Below are 19,773 nucleotides of genomic sequence, written 5' to 3' on the forward strand. Positions count from 1 at the left end.
AGACTATTGTTTGTATTCAAAAGTAGAAGAATGAGAAATTTATGATGTGCATATTATGAATTTCAATAATATTCATATAACTTTCTTTTCTAGTTTATTCAAAAGGAAAAAAATAAAATTGCAACGAGTGTTGGTTGGTTGTTTCTTTTGTGGAATGTTTTTCTCATACAATAAAAAAGAGAAGAATAAAAGAAAAATAAAACATTCATTTGACATCTTCCTCCTGATGTGGTTGGTCCTGTCTTTACCTTTAAAACTAATGTTTTTAAAAGATAAAAACACTAAACATGTTGCTAGCCTAAAGCTAGAGAATATTCATAGTCCACTATGAGCTGTGTAGAGTAGTCTGAGAACTCCAATGGCATATAGGGATGACCAGAAAAAGAAACAACTAAGAATGCAATTGGACCCACAATCTTTCCCCTTCATTTTCATAATGTGGAATATGGTAAACTTCCAAAATGCCCCTAAATTTTTACCTAATTATCAATTTTTTTATTTAATTTTTTTTTTAGCAAATTGAAGGTTCGAATTAAATTTTATTCTTAATTTTTCCTTACTGCCTAAATCAACAACATGTCATCTAATAATCCGTCAAATCATTAAAAAAAATATATTTTTTGAAAAAATTAAAGGAAAAAAAATTCCTATGGCTTTTCTACACAGAAAAGAAGAATTTCGAAAAATCTGAAGAGACCGAAACCACGAACCACATAAGAATTTTGCAATGCTACTGCTGAAGAAATTTCCAAGACGGACAAAACCAGACCACACATCCTCAAGTAAATAAACGTACAGCCAAAATTGGAATTACCTAACTAGAAGGAAAAAAAAAAACAAAGGGATTTAAACTAATTCAGTTCAGTCTTCTTCGTCGATCACCTTGGTGCCCAAACCAGTAAATCCCTCTGGAAGGACCTCTGTAACAGTGACTAGTGAGTATAACTCCTCCTTGGCATCTTCTTCATCATTTCTCTTTTGTGCAATGCAGACGCGTATCCTTCTAGGACCACTAACCCTTCACTCTAGACCAATCCCCTCACCTCCCTTCCTTCAATTTTTTTTACCCCCAGACCATTCACCCATTCCCATCCTAATCTGATTCCCCCATGACCACCGCCACTCAACGAACCCAAAACCCATAGACCCACCCCCTATGAACCACAGTTTTCTTCTCCCCCATTCCCCCATGACAACCATCTCAAGCCACCCTTCCTCGCATCCCTAGTCCCCACATAAATCATCCATACAACCCCCAACGTTTCAAATCAATATCCTAACCCCAAATTTACAACCGCCGAATTATTCCTAATTAAAACAAATAAGAGGACAAACCTAATTATTTTTGTGAAAACCACGAATTTGACCACAACAATCTTGTGCGTGGTCTCTCTCTCTCTCTCTCTCAAGCTCCCTCCCATTCCCTATCATAGACCCACCCCCCAACGAACTGAGAACCCACAGACAAACACCCCCACCCCCACGAACCCATAACCGCCGCAACCACCCATTTTCTTCTTCATCATTCTCCCATGACCACCACCGCAAGCCACCCTCCCTTTTCTCCATCTCTCTCTCTCTCTCTCTCTCTCTCTCTCCCATTCGAGCTCCCCCACTCCCCTTTGTAATATGTATCTTTAAGGGTTATTGATCCAATGGTCCTCTAACTATTGCTTCAGTATAATTTTGGTCCATTAATTAAATTTTTCATTTGAACTGTTCTTCAACTTTTTTTTTTAGTATCAAGATGGTTTTACCGTTAAAGTCTGTCAAATATTCCGTTAAATTGAGTGGCAAAAAAGTAAAATATTATTTTAAAAAGGATTAATGATTGAAATGGTCCCCCAACTATTGCTTTAGTATCATTTTGGTTCACCAACTAAAATTTTCATTTAAACCGTCCTTCAACTCATTTTTTTGTATCAAGATGGTCTTATCGTCAAAGTCCGTTAATTTTATTGTTATTTATTTTTGTATTTATCTGATTTCAAAATTTTTAATTAATTTAAACAATAAAGAAAAAAATGATTACTTTTTAAGTCTATGTCATCAAAAAAAAAGCCACGATGGTGATGAGATTCAATTTTTTCAATTTTAAAATTAGGTACAAGTTCCTATAATAGTTTCCTTTAAATTTTAATTATTGTTTACTATTTAAAAATTTTTGTTATTTTATTTTTATATTTATGTGATTTTAATTAATTTAAACAATAGGAAATTTTTTATTATTAATTGTTAGGTCAGTCTCACCAGAAAAAAAAAAGCTATGTGGCTGATGAGATTCAATTTTTTAAAATTTTCTAAGTTTTATAATAGTTTCCTTTAATTTTTAATTATATATTACTATTTTAATTCTTAGAGACATTTTTACCCCTCAATTTAACAATAAAATTGACAGACTTTAATGGTAAGACCATCTTGATACTAAAAAAAAAGAGTTGAAGGACGGTTCAAATGAAAATTTTAATTGGAGGACCATTGGGATCAATAACCCGTATATTTAATTACAACAAAAGGAAAAAAATGAAGTGAGTGGGCCCCTCTGTTTATTAAAATAATTATATATATTATTTCAACATTTAAAATGATCAATTTGTCCTCATATTTAACTGCAAATTGGATGAAATGTTGAGATTTAGACGGTAGGAGAGAATTGAGAATAAAATTTAATTCGAGCCATTAATTCGCTAAAAAAACCGTTATGAAGTAAATTGATAATTAGATACAAGTTCAGGGGGCATTTTGGTAGTTTACCCTGTGGAATAATATGCTCACTGTCTGTCCCAAGGAAGTCTCCTTTCCTTCCTTCAAAAGTCTTCATTTCAAGTGCACTGATTGGTTTTTCTCAGCAAATCCACCAGAGTCCAACAGTTGTGAGCTCTGCTTGTCTTTGGAGCACAAAATTTTCAGCTCTGAGGAGTAAACTTTTCTGGGTGAAATTTATGAACTTTGTATAGTTTTTCAATTCGTCCTTATATGGGCTAAACAGTTTTTCTTTCGGCACCCTCAAAAAGGCCACTTCTAAAGTTTTCCTCTTTACCCAAAACTAGTTGAATATCCATGTTTTGATGTGGTAAAGTCATTTTTACTCATTATATGAAGCTAATGAAACACAGGTTTTGGTAAAGATTGGGACTTTATTGTGAGAAATTGCTGTTGGGGGCTTAACCTTGTTCAAATATGCGACAGGGTGTGGCTTTGCCACTGCATACTCTCATATGGGTATTTCTCACTGGTTCTTTGTACTGCCAGAGGCCTTCTGTAGTGAACATTGGAGCAATTTTTACTTTTAACTCTGTTATTGGTAGAGTTGCAAAGACAGCAATGGAAGCAGCAGTCTCTGATGTTAATGCAGATCCAAGAATACTCAACGGGACAGAACTGAGGTTGCATATGGAGGATGCAAATTGTAGTGTATTCTTGGGATCAGTTGAAGGTACCTTAGTGATTTGTATTCTTCTTTCTGTATATGAATATCATTGTTTGTTTCTTGGGTGAAATTTGAAATGATAGCAGTTGTAGTGATGATCAACAATTTATATAAACTGATTTTAGGTGATTTACAGTACAGTTCTCTTTCCATCTCCTATTTTAAGTTCATCTCATGTTGCTAAGGACTCTACTTTATATGAAACTTCTCATATTTGTGGTAGATTTGAAGTTCCTTGAAAATGTGGAACCACTGATTTTCTCACCTCTGCTTTGAATGTTGCCTTTGATATTAAGCTTTGTTCATCTCCAATTTTAAGATAGCACTGCATCTGGCTGATTTTAGATTCTTTCACCACTATTTGCCCTTCATGAGCTGTTTTTCTTGTCAACATGTCCCATTTTCTATATGGCATCACATCACATCTCCTCGTAAAGTTATTCCTTTTAGTACTTTCATATTCTGCCACCAGTATCAATCAGCATATCAGGTTTTTCTTTTCTTATCACATGATAATTTCCATGCTTCTTTTCCTTTCCTGAGAAGTTTGATATTGTACTTCTCTACTCTAATAGCACACCTATTGGGAGCAGTTTTTCAGGTACTTGACAAAAGTATAGTAGCCATAGTTGGCCCACAGTCTTCTTCAATAGCTCATATGATATCTGAAATTGCTAATGGTCTCCAAGTACCTCTCATATCATATGCTGCCACTGATCCAAGCCTGTCTGCCCTCCAATTCCCCTTCTTTCTCCGAACTACACAAAGTGATGCCTACCAAATGGCCGCTATGGCTGATTTAATTGACTTTTATGGGTGGAAAGAGGTCATTGCTGTCTATGTGGATGATGATTATGGGAGGAATGGAGTATATACTTTAGGTCATGAACTTGGGAAGAAAATGTCCAGGATTTCTTATAAGTTGGCCTTGCCTGTACAATTTAATCTAAGTGACATCACTGAGTTGCTCAATAAATCTAAAGTGCTTGGCCCTCGTGTATATGTTGTTCACGTTGATCCTGACCCCAGGTTGAGAATCTTTACTGTTGCCAAACAACTTCAAATGATGACCAGCAGTTACGTGTGGCTTGCAACGGATTGGCTTTCTACTACTGTAGATTCATTTTCTCCAACAAATCGAACTTCACTGACTGTCCTTGAAGGTGTAGTTACACTTCGTCAACATATCCCACAGTCCAATCGAAAGCGTGCATTTATATCTAGGTGGAAGAAAATGCAGAAAGAAGGTTTAGCAAGTTCTGAGTTAAATGCCTATGGACTTTATGCTTATGACACAGTTTGGGCAGTTGCACATTCGATTGAAAACTTTATAAATGAATACAGAAATATCTCCTTCTCTTTCGTTGATAGATTACATGATATGAAACCATCTAAAATTGAGCTAGGGAAGCTTAAAGTCTTTGATGGTGGATCTCTTCTTCGCAGGAAGTTATTGAAGACAAATATGAGTGGTTTAACTGGTCAAGTTCAATTTAATGAAGACAGAAATCGTGTTATTGGTGGTTATGATGTCATTAATATTGATCAGATGACAATTCGTACGGTTGGTTTTTGGACTAATTATTCAGGTTTTTCAGTTTCCCCCCCAAAAACTCTTAAAGGGAGAAGAAGTAGTTATTCCCCACTGGATTATAAGCTTGACAATGTTACGTGGCCAGGTGGAAATACAGAAAGGCCACGTGGTTGGGTGATTGCAGATAATGAAAAACCATTGCGAATTGGAGTGCCAAATAGAGCAAGTTTTGTTGAATTTGTTACAGAGTTGAATGATAGCCATACAGTCCAAGGTTACTGTATTGATGTGTTCACTGAAGCACGGAAGTTAGTCCCCTATGATATTCCTTACAGATTTGAACCTTTTGGGGATGGTCTTTCCAATCCCAGTTATGATGAGCTTGTGAAGATGGTTGCAGAAAACGTAAGTAAACATTGCACTTTTTAGAATTTGTCAATCCAAAGAAAGCATAAATGTGACACATTTTTGGTAGGTGAGATAACCTACCAATACATGGATACTTTATGTGAGTATGAGTTAACACATGCAGATAGCCCAGAAGAATCTAATATCCAGTAGTCTGACCATATTATCTATCTTGTCCATTTGATCTAATATCTTCTTTTTAATTGAAAATTTGTGACAGGTATTTGATGCAGCTGTTGGGGACATTGCAATTGTGAAAAACCGGACATTGATTGTAGACTTTTCTCAGCCCTATGCTACCACCGGGCTAGTGATAGTGGCACCAATAGACAATTCAAAGTCAAATGCTTGGGTGTTTCTTAAACCCTTTACATGGGAGATGTGGTGTGTCACTGCAGCTTTCTTTGTGATGATTGCAGTGGTTATATGGACTCTTGAGCATCGAGTCAACAAAGATTTTCGAGGTCCCCCTAAGAGGCAGCTCGTTACAATGTTTCTGTAAGCCTTCTGTATTTTTAAGTGGAGTCCATTACAATTATTCCTGAACAGTTTGATGTTGCAATTAAAGAACCACTTAAATTCTTGGGAGACTAGGTTCTCACATCATTCAACTCTTTCGTGTTGCAGGTTCAGCTTCTCAACACTTTTTAAGAAAAATCGTAAGCAAATATTTGGGATTTGCAATATAATATTTCTTAGTTTGCCTTGTTTCTCAACTTTGCACATAAATTTAAAACTGTTGTATATAGCTATGTAAGAAGTTCCTTACCACAAATAACTTTGCACAAATCATCTTATTACACAACAACATGGGATGTTCAGACAAGTTAGTAACAGTCATATAATCTCTGAGGTTTCTATTGATTACTAGCTTTCCTGTTGCGTATTGTTTATGATTAGTTTGACAGTCATATGATCTCTTCCTCATAAGTTTATATTCTTATTGAAAGAATGAAGAAAAGTAGCCTGCACTGCTCTGCTCTGCCATCACTTCTATTTCAATATCAATTTATTGAAATTTTGGCAGTCAAATCACATTTTAAGTACAGTATGTACCTTTTTCTTTTATCCATTACAGAAGAAGATACTGTGAGCCCACTTGGGCGAATGGTGATGGTGGTGTGGCTTTTTCTATTGATGGTGATCACTTCAAGCTATACTGCAAACTTGACTTCAATCCTTACAGTTCAGCAGCTTTCATCACCCATCACTGGAATTGATAGTTTGATTGCAAGCAATTGGCCTATAGGGTACCAAGTAGGGTCATTTGCTTATAGCTATCTGACTGAAAGCCTCTACATTCCTAGGTCAAGACTTGTTCAACTAGGCTCCCCAGAGGAGTATGAAAAAGCACTGCGGCAAGGGCCGTATGATGGAGGGGTGGGAGCTATCATAGATGAGCTTACTTATATTGAATTATTTCTTTCAAGGCAAACTGATTTCGGAATTATTGGGCAAACATTTACCAGGAGTGGATGGGGATTTGTAAGTACCTCTGTTTAACTGCAATTAGATGTGTGCAAACATGCATGCTTAATATTTTTGAGGTGCCATTAGTATTATTTTATGGATTTTTTTTCTCATTTTCCTTCACTATGTGAATTAGGCTTTCCAGAGAGATTCTCCCCTTGCAATTGACATGTCCACTGCAATCTTGAAACTTTCTGAGAGTGGAGAGCTTCAGAAGATCCATGAGAAATGGTTCTGTAAGATGGGTTGTCCTAGTGAGAAGAATCTGGAGTCTGAGCCTAACCAACTAAAATTGATCAGCTTCTGGGGTCTATATCTACTATGTGGCGTCTTCACTATCTCTGCGCTTCTCATCTTTCTGCTAAGAGTGGTTCTCCAATTTGTTCGGTACAAAAAACAGCAAGCAGTCACTCCCTCTACTTTATCCTCCTCAAGCTCATGGAGTTCTCGATTTTCTGAGTCCATTTACAACTTTGTTGACTTCATTGATGAGAAGGAAGAAGCTATCAAAAGAATGTTTATTCATGGTGGCAATCCTCAAGGTCAGGCTACCTGATCAATACATAGATGTGAAAGAATAAGCTTAGTTATGTTAGTTCAACTGAGAATTCTGATAGTTAACAGAGAATTTTTATTTGAGTTTATCATTTACGATATTACAAACAAATTGATAGAGCATGTATATACAATATATCACTTTCTTCCCTTAATGCTTCAATGAAAATACTCTTCTTATGGTAGCTATGGGCAGCTTTGAATTTTTTTGGTTGGAGTTTAATTTGTCAGACACATTGTTAAGAGAGATTTGGTTTCCATTCTGGCTTTGGTTGGTGCAGATATGATATCATAATATGACTTGCTTTTCATCCAAATTATCACTTTTGCACAGTTGACAAGTTTATGATTACCTTCTATTTACTGAAGTTAGATGCCTTTCAGGTGGTGCGCGCGTCCTTCTAGTACAAATTGATTCTTGTCCTCGAGTTTTGTTTTCTTACTTGGGGGTAACAGTAACCTACATCAACATTGTAATGGTCATTTCATTCTCTTTCCAGTTATAAGGCCTTCTCCAACCCATGAGGGGCTAAACCCAAATTTTTCCCCTTCAAAAAGTAACTATTTGGGTTTTGTTCAGACTCAAATCTTTTTCTCTCAATCCTCTAGACTCAAATTTCAAGTCCGCAACTTTATTAAATTGTTTAAGAATGGTTTACGTCTAATTATTATTATTATTTTTAATGGAAAACTTTTCTTCATTTAATCTTTTTAAATAACGTCATAGTTTAATTTTTTGAACAATTTGACCTAAAAAAATTTGAAATTCCACAAATATAATTTTATTCCAAAAGAAAACATACCACATAAAAGAAACACACCCAAAAAAAAAAACAAAAACACAAGATAATTGAAACACAACTTTATTTTGACCGTTGGATTTAAATTTCAATTGTTAGATCTTTTTTTTTTTACCTTTAAAATAGCTTAGATTTAATCTAGATCGTTGATTTAAAGTTACTATTAGATTTTATTTTATTTTATTTAAACGAAATTTGAATTGCAACGGCAACTTAAGCTGGAGCTGACACGTGGCACATGCTGCATCAGGCCAGCAGACAAAGCCAATTGCGTGGGCCCCAATGCAAGCCCCAATCTGTTTTCTGATGCACATGGGCTGTGCCAGCTGTAGGTGGGCTCCACTGAATTGTTTTGGGTCCAGACAATACTTAGACTGGTAATTGAGTCCAAGTTTGGATTTTTCCAAATTTTGGCCCCTTCATTTTCTTAAGTTGGGAGAAGTTTTGAACTATAATTTAGGATATTTTGGGTTTAGTCTCTTTGGTTGGAGATGACCTAAGAATCCTAAAGTACCATTCTTGAGTTTCTGTAACACCAAACCAGAGTTACCATCTTTTACTTTTTGGCTATGCAATGCAGCATGGTATCATAATGGACAATTTTGAATTCAAAGTCTCTTAATAAAGAGCTTTAGACATGGAGAAACACTTCTACGGAGATATAACCCCTCTCTTTTTCTCACTCACTACGTGATGAGTGAGAAAGGGAATGGAATATATATCTAGGATAGACAAGTTTTTCTTCTATACATGAGCAAAAGTGTTAAAATGTTGAAAGAAAAATAGTCTGACCCACATCCTTATCTTACACTATAAATTTTGGAACCGAAACACGTTCTAAAACAAAAAGGGGTAATTGTTGAGTAAAAACTGAAATATGAAGAAAGACTGTGAGGTACGATTTGAATCATTTCTTTAAAATATATTACACATAATATATTATTTAACCTCATTAAGAGATAAAGTCTCATCCCCCTAAACATAGCAGCCTTGCACTGATCATATTGGAATGGGCTATATATATCGAATTTTAGTGCTTTTACAATCACTTAACAGTAACTTGTTATTACCCATTAGACTTTGAACTAATGATGTTTTAGACAAAGTTGGGTTACCATTATTGGTGATTTCCAGTAAAGGGTTTTAGCCCCATTCTGCTAGATATACTAACTACCAAATTTCTCGAGAGTGCTTTTGTAAACGGATCCGCCAAGTTATTACTGGACTTAACGTAAATAATATTAATAACTCCGTCTGTTATTAATTGTTTGACATATTCATGTCTCAAGCTAATATGTCTAGATTTTCCATTATAAGCCTTAATATAAACTCTAGACAAAATAGCCTCGCTATCACAGTATAAAGAAATGGATGACTATTTCTAATAACAGATTTCTAAGGCATTTCGCTTCTTTACCTGTTGCTGCCAATGCTATAAATTCAGATTCCATAGGTTAATGTGCTATACATGTTTGTTTCTTTGAAGCCCAAGAAATTTCCCCTTCGGCGATTGTAAAGATCCACCCTGATGTAGACTTATTATCACTAACACTCATTAGGCTCATATGGAGTTGTTGCTTCTTTAATTTGCAAATGCTTAAATTTAAGAAGCAATTTCTCAATATAATTTGTTCCATCAAATTTGCCTAACTTATAGACATCTTCTTGATTGATAACCTTCATAGCCATGCTATCAGATTTGATCTCCATGACGAATAACACTTTAAGATTGTTGAGTAAAAACTTAAATATGAAGAAGGACTTTGAGGTACGATTTGAATCGTTTTCTTAAAGTGTTATTTGCCCCCACTCAATTGAGTTTGCTAATGGGTTCTTGGCAAATCACTTCCAGGATACAACAAAGTTTAGAATTTGCAAATAGCAAAAACTCGAAAAATTCCCATAGAAATTGCTATAAAGAAATTGTATGATTGTAGAAGTGAAGAGACTAGGAAACTATTTAGGATTGGTTTCTGATATCTTGCTCTGTTAACATAGGAAGTATATATAGAGTACGACAGAAGCATCCATTCAATTTATCTGAAAGTGTGCATCATCACTTTCTCAAGTGACACCACCAGATATCATGTCTGTTGGTATATATCATTTCAACCAAAAGACATATTAGTTGTTCTATACCATGTAGCCAAAAGACATTGATTTACCAAAACTCTTTGCCATAGAAATTGAATCTGACTAACTCTCTCTATATTATTGAAATCTTCAACTGTAATTACACTATTTCTCAACCTATATCGACTATAAAACATGTTAACTATTCTTTCTGGTAAGTTGACTCAGCAGATTAAGAGTCATATACTGGTTATACACAAATTATGTATGCAGAATTGGTTCATTACTTCGTGTGTCCCATGTCTAGGCTGCCAGCCAAGCCTATGCAGAAAATCTCAGTTTGTCCTTTGAAAATATCTAACAATGTCATGACAAATATAAATGACACAATTGCTCGACTCTGGATACAAATTAAACCAAGGATAAAAACCATCCTAAAAGAACAGGACCTGCATGGCTTATTTATTGGTGGGCGGTCTCCGATATTTTGCTGCACATGAGGTGACAAATGTGCACAGCGAGCCCACCCAACTACCTTTCATGACAAATGGATCCACAAAACTATGACCAAGTGTTGGGTGCACAGAATAATAGCCAACCCCATAAAAAAAAAACCCAAAAAAAATGGGTGTGTGTACAAGGAACACATGCTACACGTTGGCTGCTTTTTCTTGGTAAGATTTCTGTCTGAAAGGACACAATATTATTCACCCAAGAAAAAGAAGACCCAAATTGGTTCCCTTTTGTGAGGAACACAATTTCTGGTCTCTTCATCATATTATAATGTGAATGTGAAATCTTTGCAAAGGTTTGCTACAATTCATTTTTGACCAGTAACCAAAATGATGCCTTCGTCCTTGTCTGTGCTTTAACTTTACAGGAAGGGTTACAGATATTCTGATTCTTGATTTAAAAAATAAAAATATCAGGTACCGTATCCCTCTTTGCTATTCAATATTCGGTTCCATTTCTGTCATGATATTAATCAAATCAAATCAATCACTGGTAAAATCCAAAAACAAAACTCTATTTCATAAGTCATATCAAAAGAAAAGTATTGTATTTTCAGTTAACCAAATATGTTAAACTTATCTCATCTGTATGAACTGCATGGTGTGCCCAAGAATTGAATGCAGGAAATGGTTTGCCTTTCCTTTTTCCTATTCCCCAACAACTACCACTTGTCAAGGCCTACTTGACAGAGAAACTTTTATGAAATGAGAGTAAAATTATTTTGCTATTCATAATCAATAACGCTATAATATGTGTGATAATATTTTTACATGATATAATGTTATTGATTGAAAATAACAAAATAATGTTAATTTTTTTCCTATTAGCATGCCAACCATGATTATTTGACAGGTTCACAAGTGACAATAAGTATTACCATGCATTCATAGAAAACCCAAGAAAAAAAGAGAGGCTGAAAATGAAATCCACATTTTGTTGTCGGCTTATATAGCCCACATGGGTCGTGACAAGCACTAATTTTGTGCTTTTATTCGATCATAGCAGCAGTGAATGGTACTGATGCATAATGTTAAGTTAGCGTCAATTGAGTGTGGACAAGTGACATTATCATAAGCATTTATAATTTATCAACAGTTGTGCTAGCGTCATGCGCTCAAACGCAATTCACGCTAAGCATAAATCTTTATGCCTGAGGATGATGATGAAGTGTGTGGGGCAGTCAAGGTCTTTTGACAGCTTCATTTGGCCCCATTGCCACTCATGTCATTTTACCAGAATCTGTTTTCTCTGCTTGGTTGCAGTCTTAAAGACGCCCGCGATATAAATGTTTATGACATTATTATTATCACCAAACTATTAAAGGTCATTGTTGAATGAAAGCTGGTTTTATGCCATCATCTGCAAGAAAGTTCAGTGAAAAATATACAGCATTTGGATTTTGTTGTGAATTATTAGGAGTGTGGTTGTAAATGTGAATGGTAGCAATTAAAAATTGTTGGAGGAGGTTTTTAGACCATGACTTAGAATAAAAATTCCATTATTGTCTTCCCTTTTTATCATCTCTTTGAAAAATAAAAATAAAAACCTCAATAACAAAAAGGGTTCTCCTAATTAACATAAGAAGGTTGACCAAAATGACCATGATAGAGAAAAAGCATTGAACTTGTCTTGAAATGGATAAACACTTACATGGAACGGAGATAATATTATTTTGTTATTCTCGGTCAATCACGACATGCTACATGTGATAACTTTTTTACGTGATAATCTATAATTAACTGAAAATAACAAAACAATAATTATCTATACTATCCCCAGTTCATACAAGTTTCAATGCTACATCACATTTATGTTAATTTGTTCTCAGAAACGTCATACTCCATGGTATGGTCGGGTCTTAAATCCATGATGCTATTCCAAAATCGAGAAAAAAAATGAGAGAGATATGTTTGTGGAAGAATAATAGTTGGTTTTGAAACTGAGGGGACACACGTGCCTTATCTCAAGAGAAAGAAATACCACAAATCCAAATATTTAATTTCTGGGTCAAATATTTCTTTAATACCCAATTTTCACACGAACACAAGTAAATGATGCACATGTGTATGTACATTTTATGTAATAGTTTTGTTTGTTGTTTATTGAGAATCAGTTCAGTTGAGTTCAAAGTTGAGTTGGAAAGCTATTTTGCCTGGTGGTTGAGGCAAGCTTATATGTCATTGGCATGGCTTCCCATCTTTTGGTTTGACGTGTATTGATCACAGCCACTATATTTGTAAGTTTGTAGATTAGATGATACACAAAATATTATGTAGCCTAATAGTGACTGTTTTTTGAGCCATAAAAAGAAGAAGTTGGAAGAAGAATTGATTCTTTACTTGGTGCTTGGAAGACTGTTCTGAGCGTTGGAGTTCTCTTTTTTGGCTCATTGTTGTTCAGCCTTTAAACTGTTGAAAGCTTTTATCCAAGTTCAGGTAAATTAACTAGAAATGCTATCTTCCACTCCAAGTCTGAGCTTCTTGTGTAACTCTTTATCATTTAATACTTGTTTGGTTTTTTGGCCGTCTCTTTTTCACTTTTCTCAATCTCTTGCATGTGCTTGCCTCACCAACTTGTTCATATGGTTTAATATTTTATTGGTTGGAAATTGAGATTCCTGGCTTGATTTGGTAATCATAGTAGTTGGTACACTGATAGCCGTACAAATTAGGATTTTCCAAGTAAAACCCATGTTGAAACTTCTTCTTACGGTTCCCAAGCGAGTATCAAATTCTGGAATCCAAGGTTGCCAAGCCAATATTAAACATTCTGTGTGGATTTCAATTGGGTATTTACTGCAGAATCTCAGTGTTCGAAGTAAATCTTTGAATCTAAGTATTTTCTGAGAATTTTGGGACCCATGTTGACTATAAACTTTATTTTTTTATATTATCTTTTTATATTTATTTTTTGCAGTCTTCAATATGTGATAACTCACTTGTGGTGGTCATCTTCTATCTGCCATTCTTGACAGGTCTTTGCCATTTTGTTCAATGCAGGGGGAACTTAGTTCAAGCTGAAGAATCAACAAGTTCTTTCTATACAGGCAATTGTAGACCTCTGTAGACATGGAGGTCTTGTTGATTAACAGGCCTACTCATGTATGCAAGACAAGGGCACTACTTGCTTTGATCTTGCTCATGTGGGTGCCCATGGAAGTGAGGGCTGGGACTGAAAATGGCACCCATTTGTCTACAAGGCCAAGTTCTCTGAATATTGGAGCTCTGTTTACATTGAATTCAGTTATTGGAAGGGCCGCCAAACCAGCAATTTATGCAGCAATTGATGATGTTAATTCTGATCCGAGCATTCTTCCCGGGACAAAATTGGAAGTTATTCTCCATGATACAAATTGCAGTGCATTTCTTGGAACTGTTGAAGGTATTTCCTGAAACTCCCTTCTATAGTGCACATGGAATTAGAACCCGTTTCTTTCTGCGCGAACTAAGTTGCAAATTTCCTTTAATTTTGGGAGTAAAAAAACCAAACTGCTATTAATTCTTGATAAGAAAACAGGTTTTAGAGAATATATTTATTCTCAATTTGGGATGTACTTCATTTTTATCAAATTAGTGGCCTTTAATGTTGAATTTGATTTTCTGTTCTGTTGCCCTTTTGAGAGTTCAGAATTCTGGCATTGTATGCCTTTTAAAAAATCAAAACTTTGACTTGCATAATTCCAATTTTGTTGCTGCAGATTATAATGTTGATAGGATATCTTGGGTCTCTGTCTACTCTACTTCATGTTTTACATTTTGTTGTTTAGTTCCATTTTGATGTTTTTCCTGCTTAAAACTGTAGCACCGTAAAATTATTGCTAAGTAAGAATGCTAAACGATTGCAGTCTTGAAAATGCAAGTCCAAAATAAGCCATTCTGATCCTTGTTTGAGGATAAGTGATATGATTTCTAAAGGTGTCCTCCGTGTATACGTATTATGATCGGTAAATGACTTGTTTTGTATGATTCTTCCTGTTTGAGTGCCATAGTTTGTAAAAGTTTCTTGATGTTCTGTTCATCCACGCCATTGATTTTATTGCTCGAATTTTATGGACGTCAATATGTCCTTGCATCGACATGAAGCTAAAGATATCTAAATTTTCTTTCTTAAAGAGCTATATATCAAATAGGACTTTCTTTAAGTTGACCCCAGGCCTGAATAATGCATAATTGGCCATCTAACCTCTTGCCAATAATATTCAACACCTTTGAGTTATAATCTGCACCTTCATAATGGTGGATTAAAGTCTTGGATGAGAAAATAAAAAACCAGGATTGCATGTATACTTGTAGTCCTTGCCTTGCTTTCTCTCTTAAAACTAAAAAGTAACACTGATGTCTTTCTCCATGCAGCGTTGCAGCTGATTGAAGATGATGTGGTTGCTGCAATCGGCCCACAATCCTCTGGAATAGCTCATGTCATATCCCATGTTGTGAATGAGCTCCATGTACCGCTTCTGTCATTTGCTGCAACAGACCCCTCCCTTGCTGCTCTGCAGTACCCGTATTTTGTTCGCACCACACAGAGTGACCATTTCCAAATGTATGCAGTTGCTGATGTAGTTGAGTATTTTGGATGGAGAGAAGTAATTGCAATCTTTGTGGATGATGATTGCGGCAGAAATGGGATTTCTATACTGGGTGATGCCTTAGCGAAGAAGCGTTCCAAGATCTCATACAAGGCTGCCTTCTCTCCTGGAGCCTCCAAAAACGCAATCACTGAGTTGTTGGTGGGAGTAAACCTCATGGAATCTCGGGTTTTTGTTGTGCATGTTAATCCTGATTCTGGTTTGACAATTTTTTCTGTTGCCAAGTCTCTTGGAATGATGACCGCTGGCTATGTTTGGATTGCAACAGATTGGCTTCCTTCTCATCTAGATTCCTTAGAATCACCTGGCCTTGATACAATGAATCTTGTACAAGGGGTTGTTGCTCTTCGTCATCATACCCCAGATACAGATCTCAAAAAGAGTTTTATGTCGAGATGGAAGAAACTAAAACATGAAGGGAGTTCGGGCTTCAATTCTTATGCGCTCTATGCATATGACTCTATTTGGTTAGCAGCTCGTGCTCTTGAAGTTTTTTTCAACGAAGGTGGGAAGATATCTTTCTCTGATGACCCAAAGTTGAAAGATACAAATAGAAGCACATTGCACTTAACATCACTCCGTATATTTGATGGAGGCCAACAATATCTACAGACAATTCTTAAGATGAACTTCACAGGTGTAAGTGGTCAGATTCAGTTTGATCAGGATAAATATTTAGTTCATCCAGCATATGAAATTCTGAATATTGGCGGAACTGGGTCCCGTAGGATTGGTTATTGGTCAAATTCTACTGGTCTCTCAGCAATCGCTCCAGAGATCTTATATAAAATGCCATTCAGTGCTAATACCACCGCTCAACTTTATACCGTTATATGGCCTGGTGAAACTACAGCTATACCTCGGGGATGGGTATTTCCCAACAATGGGACGCCTCTCAGAATTGCCGTGCCTTACCGAGTAAGTTACCAAGATTTTGTGGCTAAGGACAAGAGCCCTCCAGGGGTTAGAGGATACTGTATTGATGTCTTTGAAGCTGCTGTAAACTTGTTGCCTTATGCCGTGCCACGCAATTACGTGTTGTATGGAAATGGAAAGAGGAATCCTGAGTACAGCAATCTTGTATTTGACGTTGCGCAAAATGTGAGTATCTAGGTGTAAGTTTTATCTCTTTAATTAGAGGTGAACAAACTCACCTTTATATATGGTTTGTCTGATTAGGATTAAATTTAGATGCTAAACGATTTTTAACTTGTGCATGTGTATCACAGTTGTTATTCATTTCCTCTTAAGGGATTATCAAACAATATGATGGGCTTGGCTTGGGGCTTCTGTATTGCTGTTTTGGTGTTTAAATTATGGCCAATTTTTTTTATTGGGTTCTTTCCTTTTTTCGTTTGCAGAACTTTGATGCAGCTGTTGGGGATGTTACGATTACTACTAATAGGACAAGAATAGTTGATTTTACACAGCCTTACATGGAATCAGGGCTTGTTGTTGTTGTTCCTGTCAAAGAGCAAAAAACAAGCCCTTGGGCTTTCCTGAAGCCATTTACTTATCAGATGTGGTTGGTCACTGGTGCCTTCTTCCTGTTTGTGGGAGCTGTTGTTTGGATTCTTGAGCACCGGATGAATCAAGAATTCCGTGGTCCACCGCGGAAGCAACTCATGACTATTTTTTGGTTAGGATGTTTTACATCGTTAAGGCCCCTAATCTGTTGCCTAGGAATTCACTTACTGGCATTGTTTCATAAATGGAAGAGTACTTTTACTGAAACTGCTTTTGCTTTTGCTTTGCAGGTTTAGTTTCTCAACAATGTTTTTCTCACACAGTATGTTTTTCATGCTTAATCTTCCTTTGGTATCATGAAGGTAATTCGCATTATTAACTCCTAACATCCTTCGCTACTTGGACTTGGCGCAGGAGAGAACACTGTGAGCACCCTGGGACGGCTGGTGCTGATTATATGGTTGTTTGTGGTCTTAATTATCAATTCGAGCTACACAGCTAGTTTGACATCAATCCTCACGGTGCAGCAGTTGACATCACGAATCGAAGGGATTGACAGCTTGATAGCAAGTAACGATCCAATTGGAGTTCAAGATGGGTCATTTGCATGGAAGTATTTGGTTGATGAGCTCAACATTGCGGAATCTAGACTCGTCAAGTTAAAAACCATGGAAAACTACATTGAAGCCCTTCAGTATGGACCGAAACGTGGTGGGGTAGCTGCCATTGTTGATGAGCTTCCTTACATTGAGCTGTTTATGTCCAACACCAAATGTAAATTCAGGACGGTGGGGCAGGAGTTTACAAAAAGCGGATGGGGATTTGTAAGTACCATTGTTGATTTTGATCTTAAATCACACTGCATTCCTTATTTTCCTCATGGATACCTCAGACAGGAAAGGTAGCATTATGCTTAAAAGGTAGTCATGTGAATGAAAACAATAATTCTCATATTCAGTTTCCTTGTCTCAGGCATTCCAAAGGGATTCTCCTCTTGCTGTTGACTTGTCGACCGCCATTCTTCAACTCTCAGAGAACGGCGATCTCCAAAAGATCCATAATAAATGGCTTACGCATAACGAATGTTCTATTCAAATGAATGAAGTTGATTCAGACCGGCTATCTCTGACAAGCTTTTGGGGCCTGTTTCTTATCTGTGGCGTTGCATGCTTCCTTTCTCTTACGGTGTTCTTCTGCAGAATCCTTTGTCAATACCGCAGATTTATCCCCGCGGCCGTGGAAGGGGATGTGGAGGAGATTGGATCTGGCTCCACGAGATCTAGACCCTCGATCCGATCAGCTAGTTTCAAGAACCTCATGGACTTTGTAGATACGAAAGAAGAAAAGATCAAGCACATGCTTAAGCGAAAAGGAAGTGATAGCAAACATGATGAAGCTAGTCCTAGCTCTGATGGGCCGCCCCATTCACCCTCTTAAGGAAAGATTTGCTCTCTGCATTCAGCTGGTAACCACACTGTTAGTCAAAAAATTTATGTATCTAATATCCTTGTGCCAAAAGTTAATTAGGTATATAGAATAACATTACATGGTTTAGAAAAACAGAAGGAAAAAAGAAATTATGAGAAGATCCTTTTGCTAGTTGTAGACCATTTTGTATTGAACAATAATGCTCCTACTCCTTATTTTAACTGATGAATGACAGAGTTCCATCAATTGTAGATGATTCCTTTTTACCATATTCAAGTGGAATTAACAGCCCTTGACCCCAACTTAATTACCTGTTCAAGTGATGTGGTGTTTTATACAAAAAGCTTGTTAATAGGAATGAAACCATTCATTATATGAGATTTTCTATTTTGTTAAGTTTCCGATGTGAGACTTTTTGAATTCTTCAATAGTTGAGACCAACAAAATAGACAAACACGGTATTTTAAGAAAAGATTATTATAACAACCATCTAATTGAGTGGTTAGCTGGTTTTGGATTCAAGTAATTTTTTTTTACAGATGTGATCTTTGAGAGAATATTTACAAATTAAATAATTTGGATCATTGAAATACAATTCGTGGTGAGCCTTACAAGTGAGTTTGAGGATGTCTCACCTAAAACATTGAGAATGAGTCGAAGTCTACCTTATTCATTTGAGGTTGAAATGTGTTGTATGATTATATTAATTGTACATAATATTAGTATCTTAAATGCTACGACGACCTGCCTTATGCATGGGACAAGCCACAATTGATAGTTTTATTCGATCTCGTTACTACCAAATAGTGTGACAAATAGTATTTTTCAAATAACAAATATGGAATACTATATGGGTCACATATTTTATCAATGCAAAGCCAACCAACAATTTTATTTATTTATTATTTTTTTGGCATAAGTTATTGGAGAGAGAGTTTACACAAATATTCATTGATATTTCGAAATTTCCAACCTCTACTTATATAAATAAAAATAAAAAAACTCATTCAACTGAACTTTTTTAATTTTAGAATTACATATTCAAAGAACACTTTATACAGTTAGGTTGAGTTATAAATTAAATTTTTTTTTTTCGGTTGGAAGAGATATTTATTGAGAAATATCATAAGAGTTACGTTAGGTAAAGCCCAACCCAAACGAAAAATATTATTTAATCCAATTGAAGTCGACGTGTGAAGACAGAACAAACATGATATCAATGTCTGAAACCATAGATGGACAACGTGTTATGTGTGGCGCCCACGTTAATTTAGACTTGGAGGGAGCGGGGAGGCTCATAATCCTAATAATCCTGTTTTATTACTACTTAATTAGACACGTGGATCAAACTGATTTTCATTTGGCTTCTTTATTGATTATAACTTTAGTTCAAATTAGTTGGTCCGATCCAAGCATATCTACGTGTCCTTCATATGATTGAAGCTATGCCTTGGAAATATTCTAGAATGGTCGGTTACTAAACTACATAATTATCCAAAATCGCATT

The 19,773-nt window shown here is 36.0% G+C and overlaps 2 protein-coding genes across 6 annotated transcripts; both read left to right on the forward strand.

Annotated features, from left to right (window-relative positions):
- LOC18783219 (glutamate receptor 3.7) lies at positions 2,795-7,586 on the forward strand. The gene is made up of 6 exons (XM_020559595.1): positions 2,795-3,436; positions 4,024-5,369; positions 5,593-5,870; positions 6,000-6,031; positions 6,451-6,857; positions 6,979-7,586. Exons 1-6 carry the CDS (start codon positions 3,181-3,183, stop codon positions 7,396-7,398), a joined length of 2,739 nt encoding a protein of 912 aa, XP_020415184.1. The 5' UTR covers positions 2,795-3,180; the 3' UTR covers positions 7,399-7,586.
- On the forward strand, positions 12,847-18,535 carry LOC18783702 (glutamate receptor 3.4). 5 transcript variants are annotated; one of them, XM_020559572.1, is made up of 7 exons: positions 12,847-13,218; positions 13,758-14,164; positions 15,136-16,472; positions 16,733-17,028; positions 17,129-17,160; positions 17,253-17,662; positions 17,811-18,535. In XM_020559572.1, exons 2-7 carry the CDS (start codon positions 13,852-13,854, stop codon positions 18,273-18,275), a joined length of 2,853 nt encoding a protein of 950 aa, XP_020415161.1. In that variant the 5' UTR covers positions 12,847-13,218; positions 13,758-13,851; the 3' UTR covers positions 18,276-18,535. The 5 variants fall into 5 exon arrangements, with proteins under 5 accessions (XP_020415161.1, XP_020415162.1, XP_007217063.2 ...); XM_020559573.1 differs by having other exon boundaries at positions 13,783-14,164; XM_007217001.2 differs by having other exon boundaries at positions 12,850-13,218; positions 16,733-17,010.

Source organism: Prunus persica, chromosome G3, assembly GCF_000346465.2.
Source record: "Prunus persica cultivar Lovell chromosome G3, Prunus_persica_NCBIv2, whole genome shotgun sequence".
Taxonomy (NCBI): Eukaryota; Viridiplantae; Streptophyta; class Magnoliopsida; order Rosales; family Rosaceae; genus Prunus; species Prunus persica.